This window comes from Populus trichocarpa, unplaced genomic scaffold, assembly GCF_000002775.5.
Source record: "Populus trichocarpa isolate Nisqually-1 unplaced genomic scaffold, P.trichocarpa_v4.1 scaffold_67, whole genome shotgun sequence".
Classification (NCBI taxonomy): Eukaryota; Viridiplantae; Streptophyta; class Magnoliopsida; order Malpighiales; family Salicaceae; genus Populus; species Populus trichocarpa.
Genome location: NW_026291141.1, coordinates 123594 through 149132, shown reverse-complemented (window position 1 = coordinate 149132; position 25539 = coordinate 123594). Strand labels below are relative to the sequence as shown.

General features: G+C 33.6%; 4 protein-coding genes across 5 annotated transcripts; 1 reads left to right on the top strand and 3 right to left on the bottom strand.

The window, feature by feature from the left end:
• Positions 1-1382: 1382 nt before the first annotated feature.
• Positions 1383-2993, bottom strand: LOC7462781 (trihelix transcription factor ASIL2). Its single transcript, XM_024597013.2, has one exon. It carries the CDS (start codon positions 2640-2642, stop codon positions 1545-1547), a length of 1098 nt encoding a protein of 365 aa, XP_024452781.1. The 5' UTR covers positions 2643-2993; the 3' UTR covers positions 1383-1544.
• A 519-nt stretch (positions 2994-3512) lies between these two features.
• Positions 3513-8748, bottom strand: LOC7462782 (uncharacterized). Its single transcript, XM_002304752.4, has 11 exons — positions 8581-8748; positions 8262-8323; positions 8001-8155; positions 7582-7878; positions 7248-7377; positions 6393-6500; positions 6172-6274; positions 5953-6078; positions 4992-5185; positions 4647-4774; positions 3513-4037 (listed from the first exon to the last, which is right to left on the bottom strand). Exons 2-10 carry the CDS (start codon positions 8312-8314, stop codon positions 4678-4680), a joined length of 1263 nt encoding a protein of 420 aa, XP_002304788.1. The 5' UTR covers positions 8315-8323; positions 8581-8748; the 3' UTR covers positions 3513-4037; positions 4647-4677.
• Positions 8749-16245: 7497 nt separating this feature from the next.
• LOC7462783 (E3 ubiquitin-protein ligase DIS1) lies at positions 16246-20515 on the top strand. Of its 2 annotated transcripts, none has more exons than XM_024597015.2 (5): positions 16246-16548; positions 17458-17562; positions 18635-18859; positions 19014-19400; positions 19936-20515. In XM_024597015.2, the coding sequence occupies exons 3-5, from the start codon at positions 18650-18652 to the stop codon at positions 20254-20256; spliced, it is 918 nt and encodes a 305-aa protein (XP_024452783.1). In that variant the 5' UTR covers positions 16246-16548; positions 17458-17562; positions 18635-18649; the 3' UTR covers positions 20257-20515. The 2 variants fall into 2 exon arrangements, with proteins under 2 accessions (XP_024452783.1, XP_002303919.1); XM_002303883.3 differs by having other exon boundaries at positions 16247-16548; positions 17458-17531.
• Positions 20516-21446: 931 nt separating this feature from the next.
• On the bottom strand, positions 21447-24166 carry LOC7460230 (uridine 5'-monophosphate synthase). Its single transcript, XM_052449839.1, has 6 exons — positions 23278-24166; positions 23084-23167; positions 22400-22482; positions 22223-22310; positions 21877-22131; positions 21447-21680 (listed from the first exon to the last, which is right to left on the bottom strand). The coding sequence occupies exons 1-6, from the start codon at positions 24064-24066 to the stop codon at positions 21552-21554; spliced, it is 1428 nt and encodes a 475-aa protein (XP_052305799.1). The 5' UTR covers positions 24067-24166; the 3' UTR covers positions 21447-21551.
• Positions 24167-25539: the final 1373 nt, after the last annotated feature.

The following is a 25539-nucleotide window of genomic DNA, read 5'->3' as shown; positions in this document are numbered from 1 at the left end:
CTAGCCCACAGAGAAAAAAAATAGCTTTTCTTATATGTTCATGAATGTTTTTTAATCCTCATATTTTCTATAAAAACATTTTAGTCCATAAGAAGTTTAGGATTTATTTTATTTTATAAAAAACATACAAAGCGTTAGTTTCAAATGAGAGGTTTGGAATTTATAAACATGACACGTAATATTGCTGTTAGTAATATAAAGGGACCTAGGTACAACAAAACTGAATGTTTTGACATCTATTGATTTATATCATTCAAAATTATTCTATAAATAATTTATTTAAAAATTATATTATTTGATAAAACTAAGTGGAAGATAAGCTTCATTTTCAAGCCATGTAAATTTACACTTCTGCTAGCAATCAATTAACCAAGATTTAGTTTAATTATATCATTCTCTGAGAATAATTTGACTTCCAATTAAAAACTTCAAATTATTGATTAAGAAACTAAAAATATTTCATGTAGAAACCCATTCAATTAATTGTTGATGAATGATGATATGACATGATAACCCATAGCACGGATTCAATTCAATTGCACAAATTCTGCAGCTCAGTCACCCACAATTCAAATACTACAAAAACTCCAGCAAATTACGATACTGCGAACACTAGAAGACATCACCAAGCACCATTCATGAAAATGACCAAAGGTATATATCATCAATAAGATTTGACGGTGAGCTGTAATTTTAATGCCAGGAGAAAACAGAGGAAGCATCTGACTATGAGAACAGACCGGAGAATAGACAATGGCAGGAACCAAACGAAGCCAAAACCCAAAAGATACAAGAGGAGCCAGCAGCTGCCTGTGTAACACCAGGGATGAGGGAACAGCATTTCTATGAAGAAATCAAGAGCCAAAAAGCAGCGGCACCGTGCAACACCAAAAGGCTAGAAGGTGGCAACAAAGCCATAGAACACCAATGAAGGTCAAAACACAAATATTGTAGGCAAGCAGTTTCACCAATGAAGTTCAATACAACAGCTGCTCCAATAGATTGAAAGAAAAGAACGGAAGGAGGATGGGGGTTCATGGGGAGGAAGCAAGAAGAGAGGGGAGAGAGGAGAGGACACAGTGCTGAGAAGAGACAGAAATTCTCTCTCGTTTGATGGGTCACTCTGAAATCGCTCTCGCATACCATTCTTTATAATAGCTTTTCTTCGGCTACAATAAGTTATCTGCTGCTATTATAGATGAACATCAGACAATCGCTTGCTGAAATTGAGTAAAGATGCCGCTGACAAATTAAAGCAGTAACTGTAGAACTAGAACTCGTCCCTTGAAATGTAAACTTCACATCTGCTACGTTAACAGACTCTCTAAAAAACTATTAATCAAGCTAGCGCCCTTTGCAAAATGCATGCTGACACAAATAAGTATGAAATCACATCACTGTACTCCAAATTAAACACCAGAAGCAACACAGCTAACATTATAAATCTCCACCCTTAATGGGGCATTCTTCTACTACAAAACACACAAACCTAATAAAATCTAAGATTCTAAAATTTTAACACTAACCAACAACTCTACATTAACTTAATTATCACTATCACTGTTGTTAACATTATTGCTAGCATTAATATTGTTACCAGTATGATGACGATGGTATTGATGATGGTAATGATTACTGGTAGCATTCCCTCCCCTTCTCGCGTTCTTCAACTGCGAAATCCCCATCTGTGTCTGCATAAAAAACTGCATCCTTTGTAACTCCAACTCTTTCACGAACTCCATCCTCGTCTTCTCCATCTCCACCACTTGCTGCAACTTGGCACTCTCAGCTTGCTCATAGGCTTCCCCAAACTTCACCATTGCTTGCGTCAACATCCTGATCGAATTCCCCCACCCTCCTCCTCTTTTTTCCTTCCCCACTTTCCCCCTCACTTCCCTCTCCACCACCACTCTCCTCTTCTTCATCGGCGGAAAACTATCATCCGATTCCGCACCCCCCTCCTCTTCCTCACCCTCCTCCTCATCATCCTCATCATCCTCATGTTTCAGAATCCGAATTTTCACATTCTGATTCCGAAAATGATACTGATTCACACCACCCCTCCTACTACCACTACGAACCCTAGTAGGAATTTTACTGCCCACATTACCATTTCCAACAACAGGAATCCTGGCTGTGGAGCCAATTAATCTATCCAAAGGATCAAAAAAAGGCCAACCACTCGGCCCTCCACCTGAAGCAATTTTAGCTTTTTCCAATTTATACTTTTTCTTCACGGTATCAATTCTATTCTTACATTGAATATCAGTTTTCGAAGACTTAGAATAATCCTCTCTACTACTTACAATTTCCGCTACCTCCTTCCAATGCTTCTGCTTCAAATTCCCTCTGCTTAGCTCTAAGTACCTTTCTCCCCAGGCGTCGATCAACACCGCCGTTGCTCCTTCGCTCCAGCAGTCCTCTCTTCCTCCTCCTCCTCCTCCGCCTCCGTTCACTTTCGGCTTCGTCGGCAAAACAAGTGCTAAGCGGTTCTTGTTGTTCTGTTGCGGTGGCGGTGGTGCCGGCTGTGGATGCACGGCGGCGGGAGCAGATACGGTGATTCTTCCGTTCGGTGGTGGTGGTGACGGTGAGGAATATTCGGTGGTGTTTGAGTGTGACTGTATCTCATCGTCGTCTTCCATGATCGGCAGTCGATGAAATAACAATCAGATCTGATTTTGATGATTCTGATGAGAGAGAGCAGGTTTTTTTTTTTTTTTCAAGGTGTGGGGTTTTTTATGGTTGACGGGAAAGAAACGGTGACGGTGAAGAGGAGACAAGTGATGGGAGAGGAACGGAAGGGAAAGGATGAGGTGGAGGAATGTGATTGGTGGGGGCTATATTCCGTCACCGGCAAGGATGGAAGTTGGACTGGGAATTGTGTTGCCGGCTTGCTAGGTGAAAGCACGTGTATGTGAGTGACTACTATGTTGATAAAAATCATGTTTGGTCCCTATATTTTAATATTTCATCAAATCAACTTCTATACTCTCTTTTTGTCAGTTTGAACATTCCGAAGAATTTACAAGTGATCAATAGTCTCTCTCCTTATTCAACATGGATGTTATCAGAGTGGTTTGTAACTGCTCCTAAAAAACCAAATTATTAGGTTATTGGATAAACTCACATATTATCAAGCTAATTATTTTTTTAAAACATCTTTCATTTAAAAAAAAGTACTTCATGTTGATCAAATAAATTTGAACTTCAAAATTCCAATTTCCTTAATATTGATTCAACAAGTTTGAACTGGGTTTATTTGGCAACTAGAACATAAATCAACCCTATTGATCAACTAGGTTTTGACTTTATCAATGTTATTTTTTTTTATTTTACAATTATATCATGTTTTTTTAAAAAAATATTTTTTTTAATTTTTAATTTACTTTTTAATTATATTAATATCAAAAATAAAATAAAATAAATATTTTAATACATTTCTAAATAAAAATATATTTTAAAAAACACACTTGAAAAGAGTCTCTTAAAACCCAACCCTAATCAAGCTCAAGTTTTTCAAATTAATCTGGTACTTTTATTTATATTCATGAGAAATTAAAGATAAAAGGAGAAGTAAATATAAATACAAAGATTTTTAAAAAAAAAACAAAAAACTTCAGGTATTGGAAACCGAAAACTCCTCCTAACAAAAACTAATAAACCATAGTACTTTCAAATGTGCTCACACGACACAGCCCACTAACCATCGCATTCTCCACGTGCAAATTGTTCTCAAGTTTTCGATTAAACTCGATATAACCTGTTGCTCCTTTTTCCTTTCCTTTTCACAGTTTATAACTTGCTACAACCATCATGGCATTCGTTCCTTCTCAGTGTAGCTCTTAGCTCTTAGCCCTTTGCTTCAATAATAATTTAAAAAAAATGGTCATTTCCTGGCTAGTCTACCCCTCGCATTGCCCCCTATCAACAAGTTTGCTTCTCTTCCAGCATAAACAATGGTTAAATGCTTCCATACACTGAGACAAAATTACTCTATCCTCATCCATCACTTCTTACCATGGTAACTCCTAAACTACCTGAAAGGTGAAAACAGGAAAATATCAGAAAAGAGGCGACAACGAGCAATGGCCCTATTATGTCCCAAGAAAGTTGAAGTTATTGGTATTTGCAACCACTTGCTAAGCATTATAAGCTATCATAATTTACCATAATTGCAACAAAAGAGAAACAAAGAAGTTGAGTTTTAAGTGGTCATGAGATACCCTCATGTGGACACTATGGATACAGCTTATGTTCCATAATGGAATCGCAATGTATATACAACATAAGGGCAGGCATTACCCAAACATTTATCCTTTTGCGATGCATAATTTGTGAAAAGCAATCTGAATTGAGATCAGCCACGGTAGATGAGAGAAATGAAAACAACTTCAGCAACAATGCAGGGGGAGGGGGCAGCAAATTCATACAGAGAAAGACAAGAAATAACTGAGAGGGAATTGAGATGATGAGAAATGTCATTCTAGCAACTAACAGATTCCATTTCCATTTGTTCAGTGAAAGACTACAAGAAAGATAGCATGATTTGTGCTTCAGATAGCAAACTTTCTTCATGGTGAAAATCTGTATGTACTTGGCAAACTCTATTCTTCCATTAACAAAGCAACATGAATGAGGAAACTTACAGATAATATTGTAAACAAAAGTGACTTGAGCTCAATTTCCCAAAGCAACCCTTCTTCGCACCACCAAATCATCGGCGGAGTAATAATCTGCAATGAGTCGGTACATGTATGATGGATTGTGCCCTCCACTGTGAAGTAATTAGAAATTAACAGCGGTTAGAATTGCATGAGATGAAAATATAAATAATTTAAGATTTGGAAGTTGGAACTTGACATAATTATATCAAATCCATCTGATTTGGCACCAGAGACCTAACACTGTTTAGTGGAATAAGTATTATTCTAATCAATGATTTGCATCAGTGGTTAACATTAAAAGATGTCCTCAAAAGTACTAGAACTTACGTGTCAGTGATAAACAGACTAACAAGCTTTGGTGGCACATAATCAAATGCTGGATTGACAACATGAAGAAGAGGAGAGCCCGTGCCGCTCCCAAAATCTAAGCAATCTGAGAATTCTCCAAAATCCAGAAGCTCGGATGGAGATCTCAATTCATTTAGTAAGACCTCAGGATTGTGAGGGTACAAGGGACACAGCTGCCATCCAAGAAAAACAGCCAAGTGTACGAAGGATTAAAGCAAGAATCAGAACAGTATTTAAAATTCAAAGTCTACCATCACAAAAGTCATTAACATTATCCAAGTCGTTTTACTGACTGTATAATTAGCAAGGCCACAAAATCAGAGACAAAACACACAAGGATTAACTATTGACACCATCCAGTTACAATTAAACAAAGAAATTCCATATTTGTTTTTCTTCATTTGTCTTCGTGTTTGGATTCATAAAAAATTTCTGTCCTCCCTGGGCATTTTCATCCCTGTTATGTGTACTAGATTTCTATAAATTAAACATTAGAAAAAAAAATCTAGAAATCAATATAATAAACAATGATCTGAGTTCAGAAGAACGCAACAAGTTAGAAAAAGACAAAATGTTAAGATTTTAGGAGCACCAAAGGCAGGACTTATTTTTTATAACTTGCAATTCTTATGCTTGTAGTTCAATCAAATTATAGCCTATTTGGGTTTCATTAGGTCAGTATGAGCTGGCACATGGCCCTGCAACAAACACCAACACTAACAGAAAAAAGATGCAGAGAAGGAAATGACAAACATCTTCTGGGCCACAGAAGAGACATTCCATTTATTGCTATATAGTTGCCATTATTTTCCGTCACAAGTTAAGCAGTATGACAGCAGCATGCCATTCAATAGCAAAAACAGAACAAGCAATTCAAATATGGCAGTTTGTTTACTTGCTCACTACCAAAACTCTAAGGGATATTATTGTGCTAAATTACCTTGTGACTGCCTGCAAGCACGACAAAAGGTACAGCATGCTTTTGAGCTGCAAGTGCAACCATATTCAGCCCAACAGGTACTATCACACCACCATTGGCCATTACAGCATGAGCTCCAACTATAACCTTTCCATAACAAATTTAAGATGGATCAAAATAGTAAGCAGACCAATACCAAAAAAATAGACAAGAAAAGAAAAAAACTAAACTCTCTCATACCATGTTCACACGGGAAATCATGGCAAAAACTGCTGAGTCAGTAATCAAAGTGGTATGTAAACCTCTTGTGACCAGTTCTTTTGCAAGAAGATGCCCTTGATACCTAGTTGAATACCAATTGCCAATGAGAAAATTTGTATTTAACAAAGAGAAGACTAAAATCCAACCAGCTAAAAAAAGTTATTTTGCAATGTAACTAACATAAAGTGACTTGTACAAACCTTGGAGCACCCTCAGCAACAAATACCCGGAATGATCTTTTCTTCTCCTTTGCAGCATAAAGAAATTCTAACACTGTCTTTGAACTACCTAAAGTTAATATCACCTCACTGAAAAGATGTTTAATAATCGAATCAGTAAAACAAAGTGTCAAAAGCAATGGATTAATATAATAAGCAATTAAGAATCCATGCAATTGAGATGACTGATCTGAAACTTTACTTGAACCTAGGACTTTTTCTCTTTGACAGAAAACATTAGGACTGGAAAATATTGGAAAGATAACAAAAATTGAAAGATGGTGTCACACCCACATTTGAAACTCCAATTTTCAGTTCAAAGATCACACTCCAACACTTAAGGCACAAAAAAGGAGCTCACTAGACAGTAAAAGTGATGCAATGACACCCAATTTAAAAATGGCTACCCCATTAGCCATAATAACCAGCAGATGAACTCAATTGGTGAATGAAGACATCCAAATATCCCATGATAACCCACAGTATAGACTCAATTGTCTCTAATTCTTTCGCTCAATCACCTCAACTCAAATACTACTAATTCGAGCAAAATGATTTTCATAATGCTAAATGCTAGGTGAAAACAAAAAGCACTATTCAGAATCAAACTAGATACACAACTGGTGAAATATGAGAGCCAATTATGGAATACAAGCTTGTCCATGGATGCTCGTGAATGAAACATGGTATGCATAGCGAAATTAGAGTGAAAACCATAATAAACTAAAGACCATCATATTGATTCTTGAATGTTAACCATAACTTTAGTGCCAGCAACCCAAAGCAAAGAAAAGGAGCTAATAGGGTAAAAAAATGAACTTGATGGCAAAAAATTACTTTTGATGAATATGTTCCACTGCTTGTTCAGCAATCTGTTCATGACAAGTGTTAATATCCTGAATAAGCTCGTTAACTGCTTCAATGACATCATGCTTCAACCTTCGAGTTCTTGAACTTTTATCAGCAGCTGTTATAGAAAAAATCTTTACATGTCAAGATACTCCTCGCACGCACATGCACCCCACATGCCATGCCACAACAATCAGCCAAGTTTCAGCAATAAATACTCGTTCAACCAAATCAAAATCTATCCAACTTCGAAGCATGTGGTAATCTGCCATATGATATGATGCAGTGATATAAAAACTCTGAACAACCATGAGAGACTTACATTTGCTTTTTCCTTCAGAATCACCTCCCGATGAATAAGTATGAGGAATAGCCACTGACTCAGGCATATCCTCCAGTAGGGTTTGCAAGGAAGGCGGACGCAAAGCATTTCTCGCAGCAGCAGCAACAGCAGCAGCTGATAGAACTGTATGCTCATCTCGCTCGCCATCATCATCATCATCATCCCCATCACTTGCTGCTGATAAATTCAAACCCGAAATAGCAGCAGTCGTCAGAGAAAGATCCTCCTCCCTAATAATATGCAAAACGCGCCTCACAATATTACCCACAGCTAACTCTGCAAACAGCACACACAACCAACCAACAACACAAACATCAATGAAAACCACAAAACACGCCAATCCAGGACATAAACACTCAAATATAGTATCTATTTATTAAAGTAAATGAAATGCTTACCGACAGGATTGGCAGCAATCAGCTGCTCCCCAACAGCCCTCACGGCATCAATTAAAGCTCCAGCCTGATTCGTGTAAGGCACTCGCTGTTGCGAAATAACTGATCGTAACAGTTCAGCAGCCTGCCTCGCCGTCGCCTGCGAACCCTCAATCTTACTGCCAAATAACCAAACGAAACCAAAAGTAAGCCTATAATCTCATTTTTACAAACAAACAAAAATCACTCTATGCACGGTAGTATAACAATAATAAAAATAATCACCGTTTTTTAAGCTTGATAAGAAAATCATTGACAAGAGCTTGCACGTCCGGCATGATTTTCCTCTGCAAAAAAAAATGTTGTGGTTTTCAATATTTTTTTGCGAAATTGAAAAAACGCGATAGTAATTTAGAAGCTAATATTTCTTCGCATTTCTACAGTTTCCGAGGCAATCAAGCAGAGTAAAAAAGAAAATAAATAAATAGAAAAACTGCTAGTGATTAAAAAATCAACAAATTTCACCTGAAATGAAATTTAAGATAAAATTAGGAAAAAATAAGGAGATAAAGATAAATCAGAGAGAGAGAGACTATAGAGATACCTAGAGCGGAGATCGAAGAAGCATGCGAACGCGAACGAGAGAGGAGAGAAGAGGTTTTTGCTTATGCGAGCGAGCGAGAGTTTTAAGAGCTTCACAGTGAAGCTTTTTTTTTAGCATTTTTTTTTACAACGGAGAAAGGAAATGGTTTCTTTTTTCGACCCGGTATGGATGAAATGGATAGCAATACGGGTTGCGACAACGGGGACTATTTTTAGGCAAGCCTTGTAAGAGTACTCCAGGTATAAGGGTGGTCTTGACTGAGTCCTTGAAGAGTTTTTGTATTCAATTGGGTCCTTAAAGTGTTGCGAAATTAGAAATTCAAGTCTCCATCTATGCTCTTTGCAAATTATGAGAAAGTGTGTGAGGGTGGATGGAATCCGTTAACGGAAATAGATGGCGATACTTGATTGAAGATTTATTGAGAGTTTAGGAATCTAATTGGGAGAGTAATATTTTTAACTCGATTTGGACTGGGTGGGGTTTGTTTTTTTTTTCTATCTTAATGACTGTTTTGACGTGTTAATTACTGCAAATTCTTCTATGATTTTTTTAAATAGATGTACTTAGTTTTGTTTTTTTAAATTTGAATAAATGAGTTTATATATATTTAAAAAATAAAATGATTTGTTAGATTTTGTTAAATAAATACTAACATAGGTATTAATTGATATAAGATATGCTAATATGTATGTCAAATGCTTATGAACTTTCATTTTATTTTTAATTCTAATGTTTGTGTTTTTTTTTGTATTCCTTGGGTGTATACATTTTTATTTTTTTATTTGAGTATATATAATATCAGCGATGATAATTAATGATACACAGCTATTTTTTGTTTATCTTTATTGATAAAATTTCTCTATTATTAGTGATTAATTACATTAGTAGACGCAGCTATTTGTTGTTTATCTTTATTGATCAAATATCTCTATTATTAGTGATTAATTACATTAGTAGATTAGTTCAATGATGTTATACGATTTTAGGTAAAAGGTGCTTTTTTTTTTATTATTGCTATCTCGTAGTGTTCAATTAACTCAACTAAAAAAATATTTAGAAATGCGTTTAAAATTGTTCTTAAATTTTTTTAAAATACATTTAATATATAAAAAAAATTATATTAATATTTTTTTAATGCATTTAAGTGATTTTAAAGTGATGATATCAATATTAAAAAATTATTTCATACACTTTTAAATAAAAAAAAATATTTTAAAAACACTATACATCACATTAATCTCAAACACGCAATAAAAATAGAAAACATGGTTCTATAATTAAAAAAAAAAAAACAAGAAGCAACATAAATAATTATCTAACAGCTGTTAAAAAAAATTTATTTGGTATCGGGATTAATTTATACCTTAAATTCAATTATAGCGCCGAGCAAACTAATTTTTTTTTTTTCAAGATTCAGCTTTATTTGTTGACATAAACATATTTATCACCACCATTAACTACTAAGAAACTAGTGTCAAACAAAAAAAAAAGTATTTGTGTTATATTTATATTTAAAATATATAAACACCAAAATAGAACAAGAATTTACATAAATGAAATTGTCTCTTACCAGGAAATTCACCATTAACAAATGCATGAAGAATTAGAGGCTAGAAACTCAAACGATATTTATATATGTTTGGATAAAATTATAATTAAAATTAAAATTAAATAAAAAATAATTTAATGTGTTTGATTAAATATGATTTTCAAACTGAAGTTGTAAAATAATTAATATATATATATATATATATATTAATATTGATAGTTTTTAATTTAAATGTTGTAAATTTAACTACCATTATTACATTATTAAATAAATAATACTTTATATCAAATATTTTTTATTATTCCATTAACTTATATACAATTCAATCACGTATAAAATTCATCTGATAAGGACTATAATTTCCATGGTTTTTTGAGCGTGCAACAAAATCAGGTAAAATATCATCAGAAACAAAATTGAAATTGCGATCAAATTCCACAAATATTATATCATCATGTGATGTTCTTCTAATTTATGTAATGTTATTAGATAATATTAAACACCAGTTTTTCGAGTAAAATACAATTTTAAAAAATAAATTTTTTTTATCGGGTCTAACACTGTCCAGTGAATAATGGAGACAATGTTTACGTGAACAGTGCCATGTAGTTAGAATCACGGCACTATTTACGTGAAAGTGAATTATTCACTTGGCAGATGCGAGAAGCAACTCTCTGCTGCTGTGTGCGAACCGGCAGTTTCAACCCAAAATACACAGGTCCCACACAAATGGTCAAGTGTTTTTTTTTCGTTACTAAACATAATGTTTACCCGGTTGGTTTTAAAAGTCAAAGCTACCGTGTAAACAAATACCTTCGAAGAGTCATGCTATCACCGCTCCAAATCAAGTCACTTCTTTAAGACGAGAACTGTTAACTAGAAAAAAAAATAGAGTCAATTCATTAAGCAATAATATTGAAAAAAATAATCATGGTATAACTTAACTGGTGAGGTCCTGAATTTACTTTCTAGAGGTCACCAGTTCGAGCTACATAAATTTCAGGATTACTGGAGGCTTACATGGTCATTAACTTCAGGACCCGTGAAATTAGTCGAGGTATATACAAATTAGCTTGGACATCCACGTTAATAAAAAATAATATTCAAACAAAAAATTAACATCGTTACCATGTAGAAAAGACAATCACCGAAGTGTTATCCAGGAATATAATTAATTATAGCATCTCCTCTTCTACAGAGAATCAATTTGTATTTGATTTCAGGCCTTCATCGCCATTTAAGGGAAACAACTTCTATTCAGCAATGTTTTTTTTTTTTTGTACCACCATATAACAAAAATTTACCCTCATTATAATTTACACACACACACACACAAACACCCCAGAAAAGCACAAGAATTACAACTATGAATTTGTTTTTTACCAAGAAATTTCCACTGAAAAACGCGTGAAGAGTTTAATATTAAAACAAGGCTTGAGTTTCAACATTTCAAATTGAATCTTAAATAATTAAAGAAAAAAAATGACTGAGGAAATGTTGCCTCGTGTGAGAGCATACTCCGTGGAAGGCAAAATATCACGAAGCTGCAGCTTCAAATGGCCCCATTTTGGTTGGTTTGAATTATAGAGTGCATATGATTATGATCTCGAAACTGTGCATAACATGGTGATGGTGATGATTATCATGAACTTAATAATAGTTTGCTTGCATGAACAGTTAAAAGTATTTAAATAATTTTTATAATAATTAAGTTGTACTATATATATTCATTTAGTGTTTCATCACAATCATGTGCTTTGACGCGTGGACCACCAGTTATTCTACCAGAATTATTTCCACCATGGTATTAAAACAGCATTGTATAGAACATTATAGCAAATTGAATTAGCTACGGAAAGTTATAGTTACCATTAAACAATAAAATTGTGAAAATAAAAGATCCAAAGCATACAGTTTTAGCGGGGCTGTTTGGAAGTGTGGTTGCGGTTGCTTTTCAAAGTGTTTTTCATGCTAAAATACATTAAAATAATATATTTTTTATTTTTTAAAAATTATTTTTAAGATTATCGTATTAAAACGATTTAAAATGTAAAAAAAAATTGTTAATACAAAAAATTAAATTTTTTATAAAACATGGTTTTTCAAACGTTATCGTATATCAAGAGCAAGGTCCTCATGTTCTTGTGATTTATTATATTTTGATAAAATGATTCAACGCAACCTAATAAATCATTTTAATATATATAAGTTTGCAAATTTCGTGCGATAAAATATATTTTTATATTCTGATAAATACAAAATGATACATTTATTGAATCAACACATGGCACGCAGACATGTACACTTGATGCGAGTGTATTAAATTTTTTATAACCTGGTATATTAATTTTTATACTATAAGTATCTTTATTTTTTTATTTAAATATATGTAATTACTAAAATCTCAATCCACGCATTAACCATCATACAACTACCATGGTTTTATTTTCACGGATGAGTCTTGAACCACCACATTTATTTTATAAGTCAAAGTCAACTTGCATCAATCATCCTGGTTTAAAAAACTATGATTTTATTTTTAAAAAAATCTTAGAGTTTACCTAACTACTTTCAATTCGAATCTCAACGGGTCATTAAGATTTCAATCAGATAAAAATATTTTTTAGTTTAATTTAAAACAACATATATTATATTTGGATCACAAATTACTTGAGTTATCCCGTATAAATTAAAGCCGTGTTTAATATTATTTTTGTTTAAAATAAATTTTGTTATATATTTTTATATTGTTTTGATATACAGATTTAAAACATAATTTTAAAAATATAAAAATATATCATTTATAAATTTATAAATAAAATATATTTTAAATTATAAATGCTATCATAATTCAAAACAATTAATGCTGTTGAACCTCATGGCCTATTTACTCATGTCTTACGACTTTCCAGCCATGCACGAGTCAAGGGAGCAAAGAGAAGATTTCAAGAGGGTAAAAGTGAGGAACTGTTTTTTTTTTTATGGGATATAAAAGTTACGAAGTGTAATGATAATGATAACTTCATCCTTTCACGATGGTGATATCTGGTGTAACATTGAAGATGATAATTAATAATGATTGACTTTCTTTGTCTCGTGACTTTTTCACGCAAGTCAATCCTTCTCATCATTTATTCGCGCTGTTCATGCAAATTGTACGTTGCTTGGTTTATAGCATTTCAATGAATATTTGTTTAAATTGTAATTCTCTCCCTCTAGTTTAATTTATTCTAGTGATAAAATACATTTTATAGTAGTGATGGTTACTTTTAAAAATATATTAATTTTTTTTAAATTTTTTTTCTAATTATTACATCAAATAATCCAAAAATAATAATAAAAAACATCACTTATAACTCATCTGGAAGCAAATCACCCTTGATATTGGGTGGTTCAATCGTTTGGACCAGGGAAATAAATTTGGAAAAACTACAGTTTGATCTCTATAGTTTCATCATTGTTTGATTTACAGCCTTTTAGAATCTATCAATACAATCCTTATAGTTTTCTAAAAGTTTCAATTTTACCCCTAATGATTAAATACATACCGAATCCTAATTACGAGTCCACCTTTAAAGTTTTTCAATTTCTATATTTCAAATTACTTTGACGAGAAATGATAGATTATCGAAGAATAAGAGAGAGTATAAGAAAGAAATGATGTTTTATTTCCTAGATAATACAGGGGTAATATTAAAAAAATTTAAACTATAGATATAGAGTTGGAGCATCAACGAATACATGTAGACGTCAATGTAGTTAAACCAGGATTTAAATCTTGTCTAGCATTCCAATTGGAAGAGCGTGAAGCTACGCGCACAGACTCAGGCGTTGGAGATTTGTTGTCAGCTGAACAGCAGGGCCACGAAACACTATTATTGCCGTTCACAGTATTCCCGGCCCCTTGCCTCCATCTCTCTACAGTTTACACAAAGCCTTTCCAATTTAAAATTTCAAAAAAAGAAAGAGAAATTCAAACTTTCCATGGTTAGATATTTTTTAAAAAAATGGTTATTTACTGATAAGTAATAATATCTGGTATAAATATCAATAAAACTGGATCTAAACTTTATTCAAATCCAGAACTAACTCTTTCTCTCTCTCTCTCTCTCTCTCTCTCTCTCTCTCTATATATATATATATATATATATAATTTTGAAATTCAACAGTGTTTTTTAGTGTAGAGCTGCAATATTTTTTTTTAATAGGTTTTAGTTTCTTTTTATAAAATTAATTTATAAATATCTATTACATTCCAGGTCTTTAAAATCCTTCCTTGATTTTATTAAAAACTAAAATTAGTTAGAGATCTATGTTGTGTGTTATGCAGGTTCATTTTTCCAAGTTTACAACTTGTTTGATATTGTGATTGTTATTGTTTTTTAAAATATTTTTTACTTAAAAATACATTAAAATAATATTTTTATTTTTTAAAAATTATTTTTAATATTAGCATATTAAAATGATCCGGAAATACACAAAAAATAATAATTTGAATAGGAGAAAAAAACAAAAAAAAATACAATTTTTTATTTGAAATATAAAAACAAACGAGCTCTTGGTGTACAACATATCTAAATCTCAATATCAAATTATTCAAGAAAAAAATAAAGATCTTAACAAAACACAAAAAGAAAAAATAGAAAAAAAAAAAAAGACATTTAAGATAGATTGGCTTCTAGTGATATTTTTAGGGGTTGAATTATTAAAAGTTAAGTATGTGTTTGGTGTTGTAATAATTTTTGTTATTTAAATTTTTACTATAATTTGAGATGAAAAACATATTTAAATAGTGACAATCAAACAACTTTTAAAGTTATAATTATTTTAAAAACAACTTCATCGCATTACACCGCAATGTTAAACCAAGATTAAAAACTGTTTGGGAACGCTGTCTAACCCGTATTTTCAAAAAAAAAAATTTATTTAAAATTAATATTTTTTTAGTATTTGGGAACGTTGTCTAACCCGTATTCCTAAAAAATTTAATTTTTTATTTAAAATTAATATTTTTTAGTATTTTTGAATCATTTTGATATGATGATATTGAAAATAATTAAAAAAAACAAAAAAAATATTATTTAATACATTTATGAATGAAAAATATTTTGAAAAATAACCACAATCATATTTCTAGACACACTGTAAATCCAAACTAGACCATCTGATCCTATTCAGTTCCCTTTGTAACTTTTTCAGTTATACATGGTAAATGTTATGAAATATAAAACTATAAAATAAAAAATAACTTACATAATTTTAAGTTTTTAACTTTTATTAAAAATGTTCACAACGATTACTATTCTCTCCTAATTAATCGAATCTAGTAATGTCACATCCATTAAAAGAAATTGCTTTTTTATTTTCTGTTTCGTTTGCAAATATTACTCGACCATACCATGCTTCCTGTAGTGTAACACGTGCTCTAATTTAATCGACCAATTAAAGTCGTAAATTATTATTATTATTATTATTATTATTATTATTATAAATGCTATAATTTTGTTATACCACTTCAATGTATGTTTACATCACTATTATTAAACTTTATTTATATGATAGATTAAACTGATGACAGGCAAATCTTGTTTTTAACTTAGTTTAGGTTTGAAATTTAGGACAAGTTTATATAATATAACTAGATTGATACAATAGATCAACCATGATTAGAATTTTAATTTTTAATTTTTTTTTTAACAATGGTTTTGTTTTTTAAATTTAAAAATATTATTTTAGATTGATTCGAGTTAACTTATAAACCTAGAACTCGGACTAGATTTAAAAATTCTGTATTTTTTAAAATAAATCCCCAACAGTTTTTTCATGCATTAATAGCTTATAAAAAATCTACCCTGCAATAAACAAACTTAAAAATAAGATTTTATGTCATTAAATCTTGATTTTATTGTAAAATAAATTAATAAATCATATTAATCTAATAATTTATGTGTTTTTTTTTAAAATATTTTATAGCATTGTCTTTTCACAATTTGAATTCAAAATATATTAATTTATATTCTATATTTTCATAAAAATATAATATAAGCTCCACTTTTAAAGTTCAACAATTTTCTATAATTGTAGAGAGTCACGACCATAAAACGCAAGAAAGAGACAACACTCAGGTGTAAAGGACCCACAAACTTAACCTTTCCTTTTTGTATTTTCTCGAGAAATTTCTCTCTCCTTACCCCTTGTCTCTCTCCCTCTCTACACGCTCCCCTCTCTCACCGGCTTTAATTTGAAAATTCTCTCTTCATTTCCATCTCTGTATATTTAGGCGCATTCCGTGCATTTATTGCCTTTTATCTTTCAATAGAGGGTTTCCCCCCCCTTATCTCTGGATCTCTTTTAAAGGGCTACTCGGATCTTGAATGGTCTCTTTAGTGGGGTTTCGATTGCAACCAAACTGTGCCAAGGTAACATCTTTTTTGTAAGTTAATCTAGTTTTTGAGCATGTTATTCGAGTATCCTATCTGGGTTTTGATTTTTTGTTGATTGATTTGGTTTTTTTAGTATTTGGAGTCGTAAAGTCTGCTTCTTTTTTGATGTCAAAGCTCCTTTTGGAATATTCTAGATCTATTTTTTTCCTTTAGATTTGCATGTGTGTGTTTTTTTTTCGTTTTTTTTTTTGGCATTTGATGATTCTTCCTTTTGTTTTATTTGATCTACTTAGTGGTTATGATGTAGTCTTGAGGAAATGTATACTGTATATCTCTCATGTCAAGTACAGTTTTTGCTTGAGTGGATATTATTATCCAGTCTCCTTTTATAGTTCTCTACTTGGCAAAGTTTTTACTGGAAATGGTCTTGCTGTGGTGATTTTTTTTGTCTGGTGTGTAATGCTGGGAGCGTGATTAGGAACTTATGGTGTCACACTGTGGTAATGATTGTAATGTGGTAATTCCGGTGTGTAAACCTGATGTGGCTTTTTTCAAATGCATGCATTCGTGTTGTATATATGATGACTAGTTAGGTCACGGGGAATAAATTCCTTAATTTGGGAAGGTGAGAGTAACTAAGTAATTTGTGTTGTACATCTTCAATTCCATGCTCTTTATGGTCTATAAGGGCGTTTCCTTAGATTCGCATGAGTAGATGAATCATATGATGACTGGTTAGGTTATGAGCCTTGTTTTTGGGAGATATGTTGCCATTTCTGTGATCTTTATAAAGGGTCCCACTTGGTTGCTTTGAGTGAGTGAACTGATTGATCTTTATAATTTGTCTTGCTCATCACCTGTCATGAATTGCTCGTTTTTCCTGTGTTAATTGTGGTACATATTGTTGCCTTCTATTCCTAACTTTTTATTTAATGTTTTTGATAGATCGAGGAGCCATAAATTGTCAATACGCTGAAAGAATTAAGTGAAGGAGATAAAGGAGAGAACAAGATTTGGTGGTAAGACTAAGAGTTTCTTGTCAGTGGAAGTGTATGCTAGTTCCTGTTAAAAGCCAGTTGTTTTTTTATTTATTTTTTCAGTGACATTAATTTACTTCAACATGAACACTGACGTTGTTATGGCTGTTAGAATATCTTCTAATATGTGCTTGATATGTATTTAGATTTGACCTAGACTTAACAAAAATAAATGACTGATCATAATAGCATATGAGATTGCTAACTGGTATAACACTAAGCTGTCTGTTTCTTCATAAAACTTGTTGGTTCTGCCAATGCCGGGCAATTTCTTTTCCTTGCTGTTTTCTTAATTGCTTTTCGTTCTTTCTCTTGTTTGTCTTAGAAAGTTAATGCATGAATTGGTCTTCTTAGTTGGGATAATTAAAGTAACAAACCTTCCTTTTAGGGTCTACAAGCTGCTACTCTTGATTTGTTTTTAAATACAATTAACTTTGTGTGTCTTCCATATCTGAACGTGGGATTCATTGAAATATAAATTTTACCATATTCCTTAAACTATCCACCTTTTAAGTTATGAACTAAACTGGACACGGGGAAAATGAAAATGCTTTTAATTTTGCCAGGAAAATGCTTTTAAATTATCCACCTATGGTATTGTTGCTAGGACATTATTGTCATGAAATTGAGTAAATTGTTATATGTTGATCTGTAAGTAGAAGCCTGTAAATTAATAACAGTCCTGAGTATCTTTCATAAATGAAAGTTTTTGTCAAATTCTGGCATCTTTTATCGAATATCTTTTAAAATAGATATACAAAAGCTAACTGTGGTTGCATCCACGTAAATAATAGATTTTTTCCCACTTTGATATGTTTAACATACTGATGTAATCAGGTTCCTCATTTTTGTGTTTTTCTTCTGGCGTGTCTGCTTTGGGAGTCGGGGGAAGATTTTTTTTTCTTCTCTTTTTTGTAGAGAAAACACTCCTTGTGGAATTTGCCATTTTGACTTTGATTGATTTATTGACAACATATATGTCAAACTTGTCTCCTTCTTTTCATACATGTCATTTTTGCTTGAGTATAATTAATAATGTTAGCATTTATGGAGTTGGAAACTGACTTGTTTGTTTTTTCTCATAGGTTGACCATACTACCATGGCATCAAGCAATCTGTTTTTTGATGACATCCGAAATAAACCTGAGGTTATTGATCCTCCTCAAAATGAAGACTTGACAGATATTGGTGAAAGTGTAAATGATCCTGCTCAGACAGCTCTAAAACCTAACGTGACTGTGTCTAGCAGTGTTCGTGAATTACTGGAGTGTCCTGTGTGCTTAAATGCCATGTATCCTCCAATTCACCAGGTTTGTTTTATGCCTTTCCCCCCATTCTTGATAACCTTATGAAATTCTATTCCTGTGGAATTCTTATAAGGCTTCTACCTTTTGATATCCCCCCTCCGGTTAAGAAGTCCAGCTTGCATGTTGGTCATCTCATTGGTGTTCTCTTTTGTTGCAGTGTTCAAATGGCCACACATTATGTTCTGGTTGCAAGCCCAGGGTTCAAAACCGATGCCCCACTTGCAGGCACGAACTCGGCAACATTAGATGTCTTGCACTAGAGAAAGTTGCTGCATCTCTTGAACTTCCATGTAAATATCAGAGTTTTGGGTGCATAGGCATATACCCTTATTACAGCAAGCTAAAACATGAATCCCAATGTGTTTTTAGACCATATAACTGCCCATATGCTGGATCAGAATGCACAGTTATTGGTGATATTCCTTATCTGGTGGCCCATTTGAAAGATGATCACAAAGTTGACATGCATAATGGCAGTACTTTCAATCACAGATATGTCAAATCAAATCCACACGAAGTTGAGAATGCAACATGGATGCTGACGGTATTGTTTTGCTTTATCCTTGTTTCTATTCTGGTTTTTGTCCTTTCCTTAATCCTTGGCAAAGAAGGGTTTTCTTATTTATATGTTGAATGTGTGTGGATACAATTATCTGCATAGTTCCCTTTAAATGCCATATTTGTGAAAATTGGACATCTCTCAATTAACAATCCTTGTCCACGTGTTGAAAATGTATTATGGATGCTGACGGTATTGTTTTGCTTTATCCTTGTTTCTATTCTGTTTTTTGTCCTTTCCTTAATCCTTAGCAAAGAAGGGTTTTCGTATTTATATGTAGAATGTGTGTGGATACAATCATCTGCACAGTACCATATTTGTGAAAATTGGACACCTTTCAATTAGCGATCCTTGTGAACAAAAATGTTCTTTTTGTAGTAGTTAAAAGGGACCTGTCATCAAAGTTTGACGTGGCATTCTAGGTTATTGTTGGGTCGAACTTTTGTTGTTTGATTCTATTGCAGAAACTTGCTTTTGGACATATAAAAGATTGCTCACTATTTTCTCCCCTGATTTTTAGGTCTTTAGCTGCTTTGGTCAGTATTTTTGTCTACATTTTGAAGCATTCCAGCTTGGGATGGCCCCGGTCTACATAGCATTCCTACGGTTTATGGGGGATGACAATGAGGCAAAGAACTATAGTTACAGTCTTGAAGTGGGTGGTGGTGGGAGGAAGATGATATGGCAAGGGGTACCAAGGAGCATAAGGGACAGCCACCGAAAGGTTCGAGACAGTTTTGATGGTCTGATCATTCAACGCAACATGGCCCTTTTCTTCTCTGGTGGGGATAGGAAGGAATTGAAGCTTAGGGTGACTGGTCGAATTTGGAAAGAACAGTGACAGGATATCCAATTTCTGTCACAACTTTCAATTTTAGTTAACCTTCACACCTAGTGACTGGTTTCTTCTTGTAGTCCCATGATCTTCTGCTCATGTACTGTTTTGAATTGTAGGAGGCAAACTCTCTTTGCTTGTCTAGCCATCAATACATGAGTGGGAGGCACGACTCTTGTCCCTGCAATTATAATATTTATCTATGTAGATTTAGATGTGCCACATTGCTCGCACGGACAATTAATGAATGATTGCATTGCTAGTAGATCCATGAACTTTGGCGGCATTTTAATTAACACCGACTTCTTGAAACTCAATATTAGTCATTGGCCATGTGAAAAGAGTGACTAGGCATGCCCAATACTTGCAGAATGGCTGGGAGCTGTTTTGCTGAAGTTCTCTCTCGTGAGGGAGCATGGTAGGATACTGTGGTCTCCAGTCTCTTTTTGTAATATAAATATCTGTGAAGCTTATTCAACATTTGGTGCTGTGAACACTGTTTTAGTACCATGGTCAGATCAGCCTAAACTGAACTTGCCAACCTGAAGCAAGTGGGGATATGGTGCTGGGATAGAGGCAGCGCAAGCATTCAAGTGTACAAAAGCTGCATCTCGCTCAAAACAATGTCCTGCGTGATGGTAGCTTAATAGCATCACCTTTTTTTATCCCTCTGAAGTACATGGAAGCGGGAAAGGTCCTACCTGGCCCAAGAGGGCGTCAACCTGCCTGGTAAACCACGCAAGTCCCGAAAACGCGACCAAGGTCAGTCAATGGAGGTCGAACTTGTTGACCCAGTTGTTCATAGACCAAGGAGGAGACGACCAAGCTTCTTGGCTTCTTCATATTGGCCTTTCCACGTTTTGTCAGACTTGAAATTCAATCAGAATAACATTTAACTTGTTTAGGAAGATATTAGGTGCTGACAAGTCAACCATGAACCTTGTAACCACTGGTATACAAAATCCAAAAAGGGCTTAAAACCTTTTCATCTTTTTCATTGGAAATATCGACACAGTTGTGAAAGACTGTTAACCACATTCCATAAAATTTTAATTTTGTTAGTTTTAATTTATTTTTTTATATATATTTTTAAATTATTTTAATATATTAATATCAAAAATAATTTTTCAAAAATAAAAAAAATATTATTTTAATGTATTTCTAAATAAAAAAACACTTTAAAAAACAACCAACAATTACTGCAATTCCAAACTCGTAATAAAAGACTGGCAAAATTCAATCAAAACTTGGGCTGATCTGTTCATCAGCAAAAACCACATAAAAACAACCTAAATGCAATCTCATGTGCATTTTTCCAGGTATGCATCCCATCCTTGAAGACGGTATTCACGAGCTGCCTCTGCAGGATCTGCTGCCTTTATAATCCCACGTCCCACGATTATGATGTCACTGCCCCTATCGAAGATGACCTGAAACATCATTTATCCCACAATTATCAGAGCTATAATAATTCCCCTTTCAGTAAGAGTTTATAGCAAGTTTCAATAAAGCTAGCATATTACATACTTCACTAATGCATGCCAACGAAATAGACATAATGAAAATGCACCAATCCAGCAATTTATGAAGGAAACAAAAAACAGTGAAACAGTCATTTGAACGTACAGAATATGGTGTATTGTACTGCTGGCCAAGCGCATCGCCACCAGTGACCATTTGAACTCCAGGTGTTGCCTGAATAAATGCTGGATTTACTGGTGCACCTGGCCATGAGGCTGGGTTTACCGAGATGAAGCCAATCACAAAATCAGAATGTTCTTCAGCAATTTTTACTGCCGCAGCAGTGTAATCTCCCTTAGCAAAGTTGCCGGCTGAACTCATTTCTGCAAGCAGCAAGAGGCCCCTCCCACGAGGCAAACCCTAAATAGAGTCCAAGAGTAAGCAAAAGTTAGATACTGCCAGGACTAATTCAGTAATATGATTCCAGATAAAAGTTGTGTGTGAGGCATACCTTCAATTTCAACCCGTCAACAATTCCAGGACCAGAAATAATGTGACAATTAACTATATCAGCCCAATCCAATATATGGAAGATACCCCTGCAAATAACAGAGCAAAGAAACCTCAGACTACTGTAAAGATACCAGCAGAAAGGAAACCAGAAAAGTCACATAACACTGATGCTCACCCTTCATACTGCATGGTCACTGTGTTACCGATGTCAGCAAACTTACGATCTTCAAAAATTAAAAAATTGTACTTATCTGCAATCTACAGGATGCAAAAGCACAATGAGCTACGAGGAAATAACAACTACTTTGCACCTAGAAGAAAACGGGAATAGTAGAAAAATGATGAGGAAAATACCATTCGATTGCCAAGACATCTAACAAAAATATAGTCATGTTATCAATACTTCTTCAACCTAATTACCAACCAAACCAAATTCCACAAGCATTCAAAAAATTAAGAACGTTTGTATATGCTAATTTTGTACTCTGGTATTTACAGATCATCAACAACTTCAAAAGATTCATTCTCATAATTACCAAACATATGAAGAACAGTCATCAAACAAGTCAACTCAAACTGCCCCTTGGCTAACTAAGTTATCAGTTGAAAACATAATGAAATTTACAGCCCCGCTTCATAACATACAATTATCATTTTGCACCATCCAAAATGATAATTGGTGGTCAAAGGTTAGAATTGACACATCCTCAACATCACCTGGCAAAACATAATGTAGCAGAATTTTCATGCTTCCAGAGAATCTGAAGAACAAAACCTCCATGCAAATAACTTTTATTATAACACCGCAAAAACCTCATAAAAGCAGCAAACTTCAAAATACCACAGTTTAGAGACATACCGCACGAAGTTTTGCACCAAAATCAGGATTGAAATCAGGCAAAATATCGACATGGGTTTTCAACAAACATATCTCAGGTCCAACCTACACTCAAAAAATAAAATAAAATATATAGAAAACCATGTCAGCCAAACAAAAGCAAACAAACATAGCACTCCAATCATCCCCAACCAACCCAATACCAAAACACTCACTTTTTCAGCAAGCTCAAGCAATTCCTTAGCAGTACCAACATCAGCTGCAACACACAGATTGCTCTCCTTTTTAACCATAACCTCAAACAACCTCTTCCCCATCTCATTCTTTGCTAACTTCGCTCTTTCCTCAAACCCTGAAACCTTAACCCTAACACTCTTATCCACCCCTTTAACAACACTAACCTTCCTATTCTCCTCCAAGAACTTCAAAACCCCCTTCTCCACTTCCTCCTCCAATTTCCCCTTCTCCCTCAAAACCCTAACCATCTCACTCAACTTAATAATCGCATGCAACTTAATCCCATTCTCTTCCAAATTCTCCCTCCCTCCTTGTTCCCTGTCAATCAAAACCACTGCATCCGTCACCTTCAACCCCGCCGCCCTCAACGGCAAAGCCGTTTCAAGAACAGAAGTCCCACTCGTAACCAAATCTTCAACTATCAAACAAGTCTGGTCCTTTTGGAAATTACCCTCGATAGACTTAGAGGTACCGTAATCTTTCACTTCTTTCCTGCGCATTACCATGGGGATGTTGTTCGAGACTGATACGGTGGTGGCGATTGGGAGAGCGGTGTAGGGGACGCCGCATATGAGGTCGAAAGTGGTAGTGGCAGGGATGGAGGTGATCAGGGTTTGGGAAATGTGGCGGAGGAGGGAGGGGTATGAAATTATGAGGCGGAGGTCGATGTAGATTGGAGAGGTTATACCGGATTTGAGTTTGAAGGAACCAAATTTGACTGCGGAGATCTCGTGGAGTTGGAGAATTAGGGATTCCATGGAGGACATTTTGCGGTGGTGGCGATAACAGTAGTTGCGCCGAGAGAAGCGAGGGAAAGAGAGAGCAAGTGTCACTGTTAAGTGGAAACGGAAGGGTTTATGGAAGGAATGAAAGTTATCGTCGTCCCTTTTCTTTTTTTCTTTTTACTTGTTGCTCCCTGGGTTGTTTCTTAATTGGATATTTTTATGACGAGTTTTTTTTTTTTTTATGACGAGTAATTGTTTATCACAATATTTGTTTTTTTTTCCTTTTCCTTTTAGAATCGTAGTAATTGTTAAAGGTAATTTTTTGATGGGTTTTAAATAAGTGTATATAAATAATATGAGGGACATATAATTATGGCTCCATCCAATCTAATAATCTATTAATATGAAATCTAGATCGGATTTATTTTTTATTTATTTAGAAAATTAGAATAGTCAAACCAAAGGTCATCTAGTGGATTAGACCAAATCAAAACTTGGATATGATTTGATTAATAATTTTTTTATCTAAAAAATATTATTTTAGCATTTTATTTTATTTTATGTTTTTAAAACAATATTATTTTATTAAAAAAATCCAATAATACTCATTAACTTGCAAGTTAATCATTTTAATTTATAACCCGATTATTATATCGGATTGATAGGTATTATAACCACAAAACAATCATTTAAAAACTTTCAACATCTAGGTTATCTTTGAGCAACTTTTGATCAAAATTTAATTAAAATAAAATTAAAATAAAAAATTTATTTGTATTTTTAAAAGTTACCGGTTTGAGTTTTATAAATTTTAAAATTACTGAAGAGTTACCTAGTTATTAACTTTAAGGTACATAAAATTAATCGAGATATGCGTAAGCTAATCCGAATACCTATATTAATAATAAAAAAAAATAAAAACTGTTGCCCTAATCCAATTCTTTTCACTTTAAAAACAACATAGTATCGCATTCTATAATAATAGAGACAATGGCCTGATGTGTCCATGCCATCAGTGCAGAAAATATCAATGATCCACCATTAAAGTAGAAATGGATGGTCCTAGTCAAGTCGGGCATCCCATCAAGATAGAAACTGAGTTTAGGTCACCTAAAAACCAATCATCCCCATCACGACTGTTCAACACAGTGAGATGACGGTATATGACGATGTAGCACCTTGAAAGAATGCCTGAGCATGCTCATGCAAACAACTTTGCAAACGCCTCAAGCTTCTTCCATTTGAGGATAAAAAACACGAGGAAGAAACAGACCTTTAACCACTGTTACATGTGCAGATGAATTTATCACGATAATACCAAGGCTGCATGAATTATTTATCAAATCCTTCATCAATAATTATTTAGAATGTTCTTGGATTAAACAACAACTATGTAGATGGAATGATAACCCTTTTAAAAGTATTATGAAATTAAATAGATCATTAAAACTTTAAAAATACTATAAAAACATCCTCCCGTATCTAAAATTTATTTGGTTTCATTTAACCCCATCA

Excerpts from the sequence above, each read along its gene's own strand:
- LOC7460230 (XM_052449839.1), bottom strand. The coding sequence starts at position 24,066 with ATGTCCTCCATGGAATCCCTAATTCTCCAACTCCACGAGATCTCCGCA. Across the intron at positions 22,483-23,083 it reads TTGGTGCAAAACTTCGTGCG|ATTGCAGATAAGTACAATTT; the intron begins GTATGTCTCTAA and ends TGCATCCTGTAG. Across the intron at positions 21,681-21,876 it reads AGTACAATACACCATATTCT|GTCATCTTCGATAGGGGCAG; the intron begins GTACGTTCAAAT and ends ATGATGTTTCAG.
- LOC7462783 (XM_024597015.2), top strand. The coding sequence starts at position 18,650 with ATGGCATCAAGCAATCTGTTTTTTGATGACATCCGAAATAAACCTGAG. Across the intron at positions 18,860-19,013 it reads TGTATCCTCCAATTCACCAG|TGTTCAAATGGCCACACATT; the intron begins GTTTGTTTTATG and ends CTTTTGTTGCAG. Across the intron at positions 19,401-19,935 it reads ATGCAACATGGATGCTGACG|GTCTTTAGCTGCTTTGGTCA; the intron begins GTATTGTTTTGC and ends CCTGATTTTTAG.
- LOC7462782 (XM_002304752.4), bottom strand. The coding sequence starts at position 8,314 with ATGCCGGACGTGCAAGCTCTTGTCAATGATTTTCTTATCAAGCTTAAA. Across the intron at positions 6,501-7,247 it reads GTGGAACATATTCATCAAAA|TGAGGTGATATTAACTTTAG; the intron begins GTAATTTTTTGC and ends ACATCTTTTCAG. Across the intron at positions 4,775-4,991 it reads AGTCTGTTTATCACTGACAC|TGGAGGGCACAATCCATCAT; the intron begins GTAAGTTCTAGT and ends ATTACTTCACAG.
- LOC7462781 (XM_024597013.2), bottom strand. The coding sequence starts at position 2,642 with ATGGAAGACGACGATGAGATACAGTCACACTCAAACACCACCGAATAT.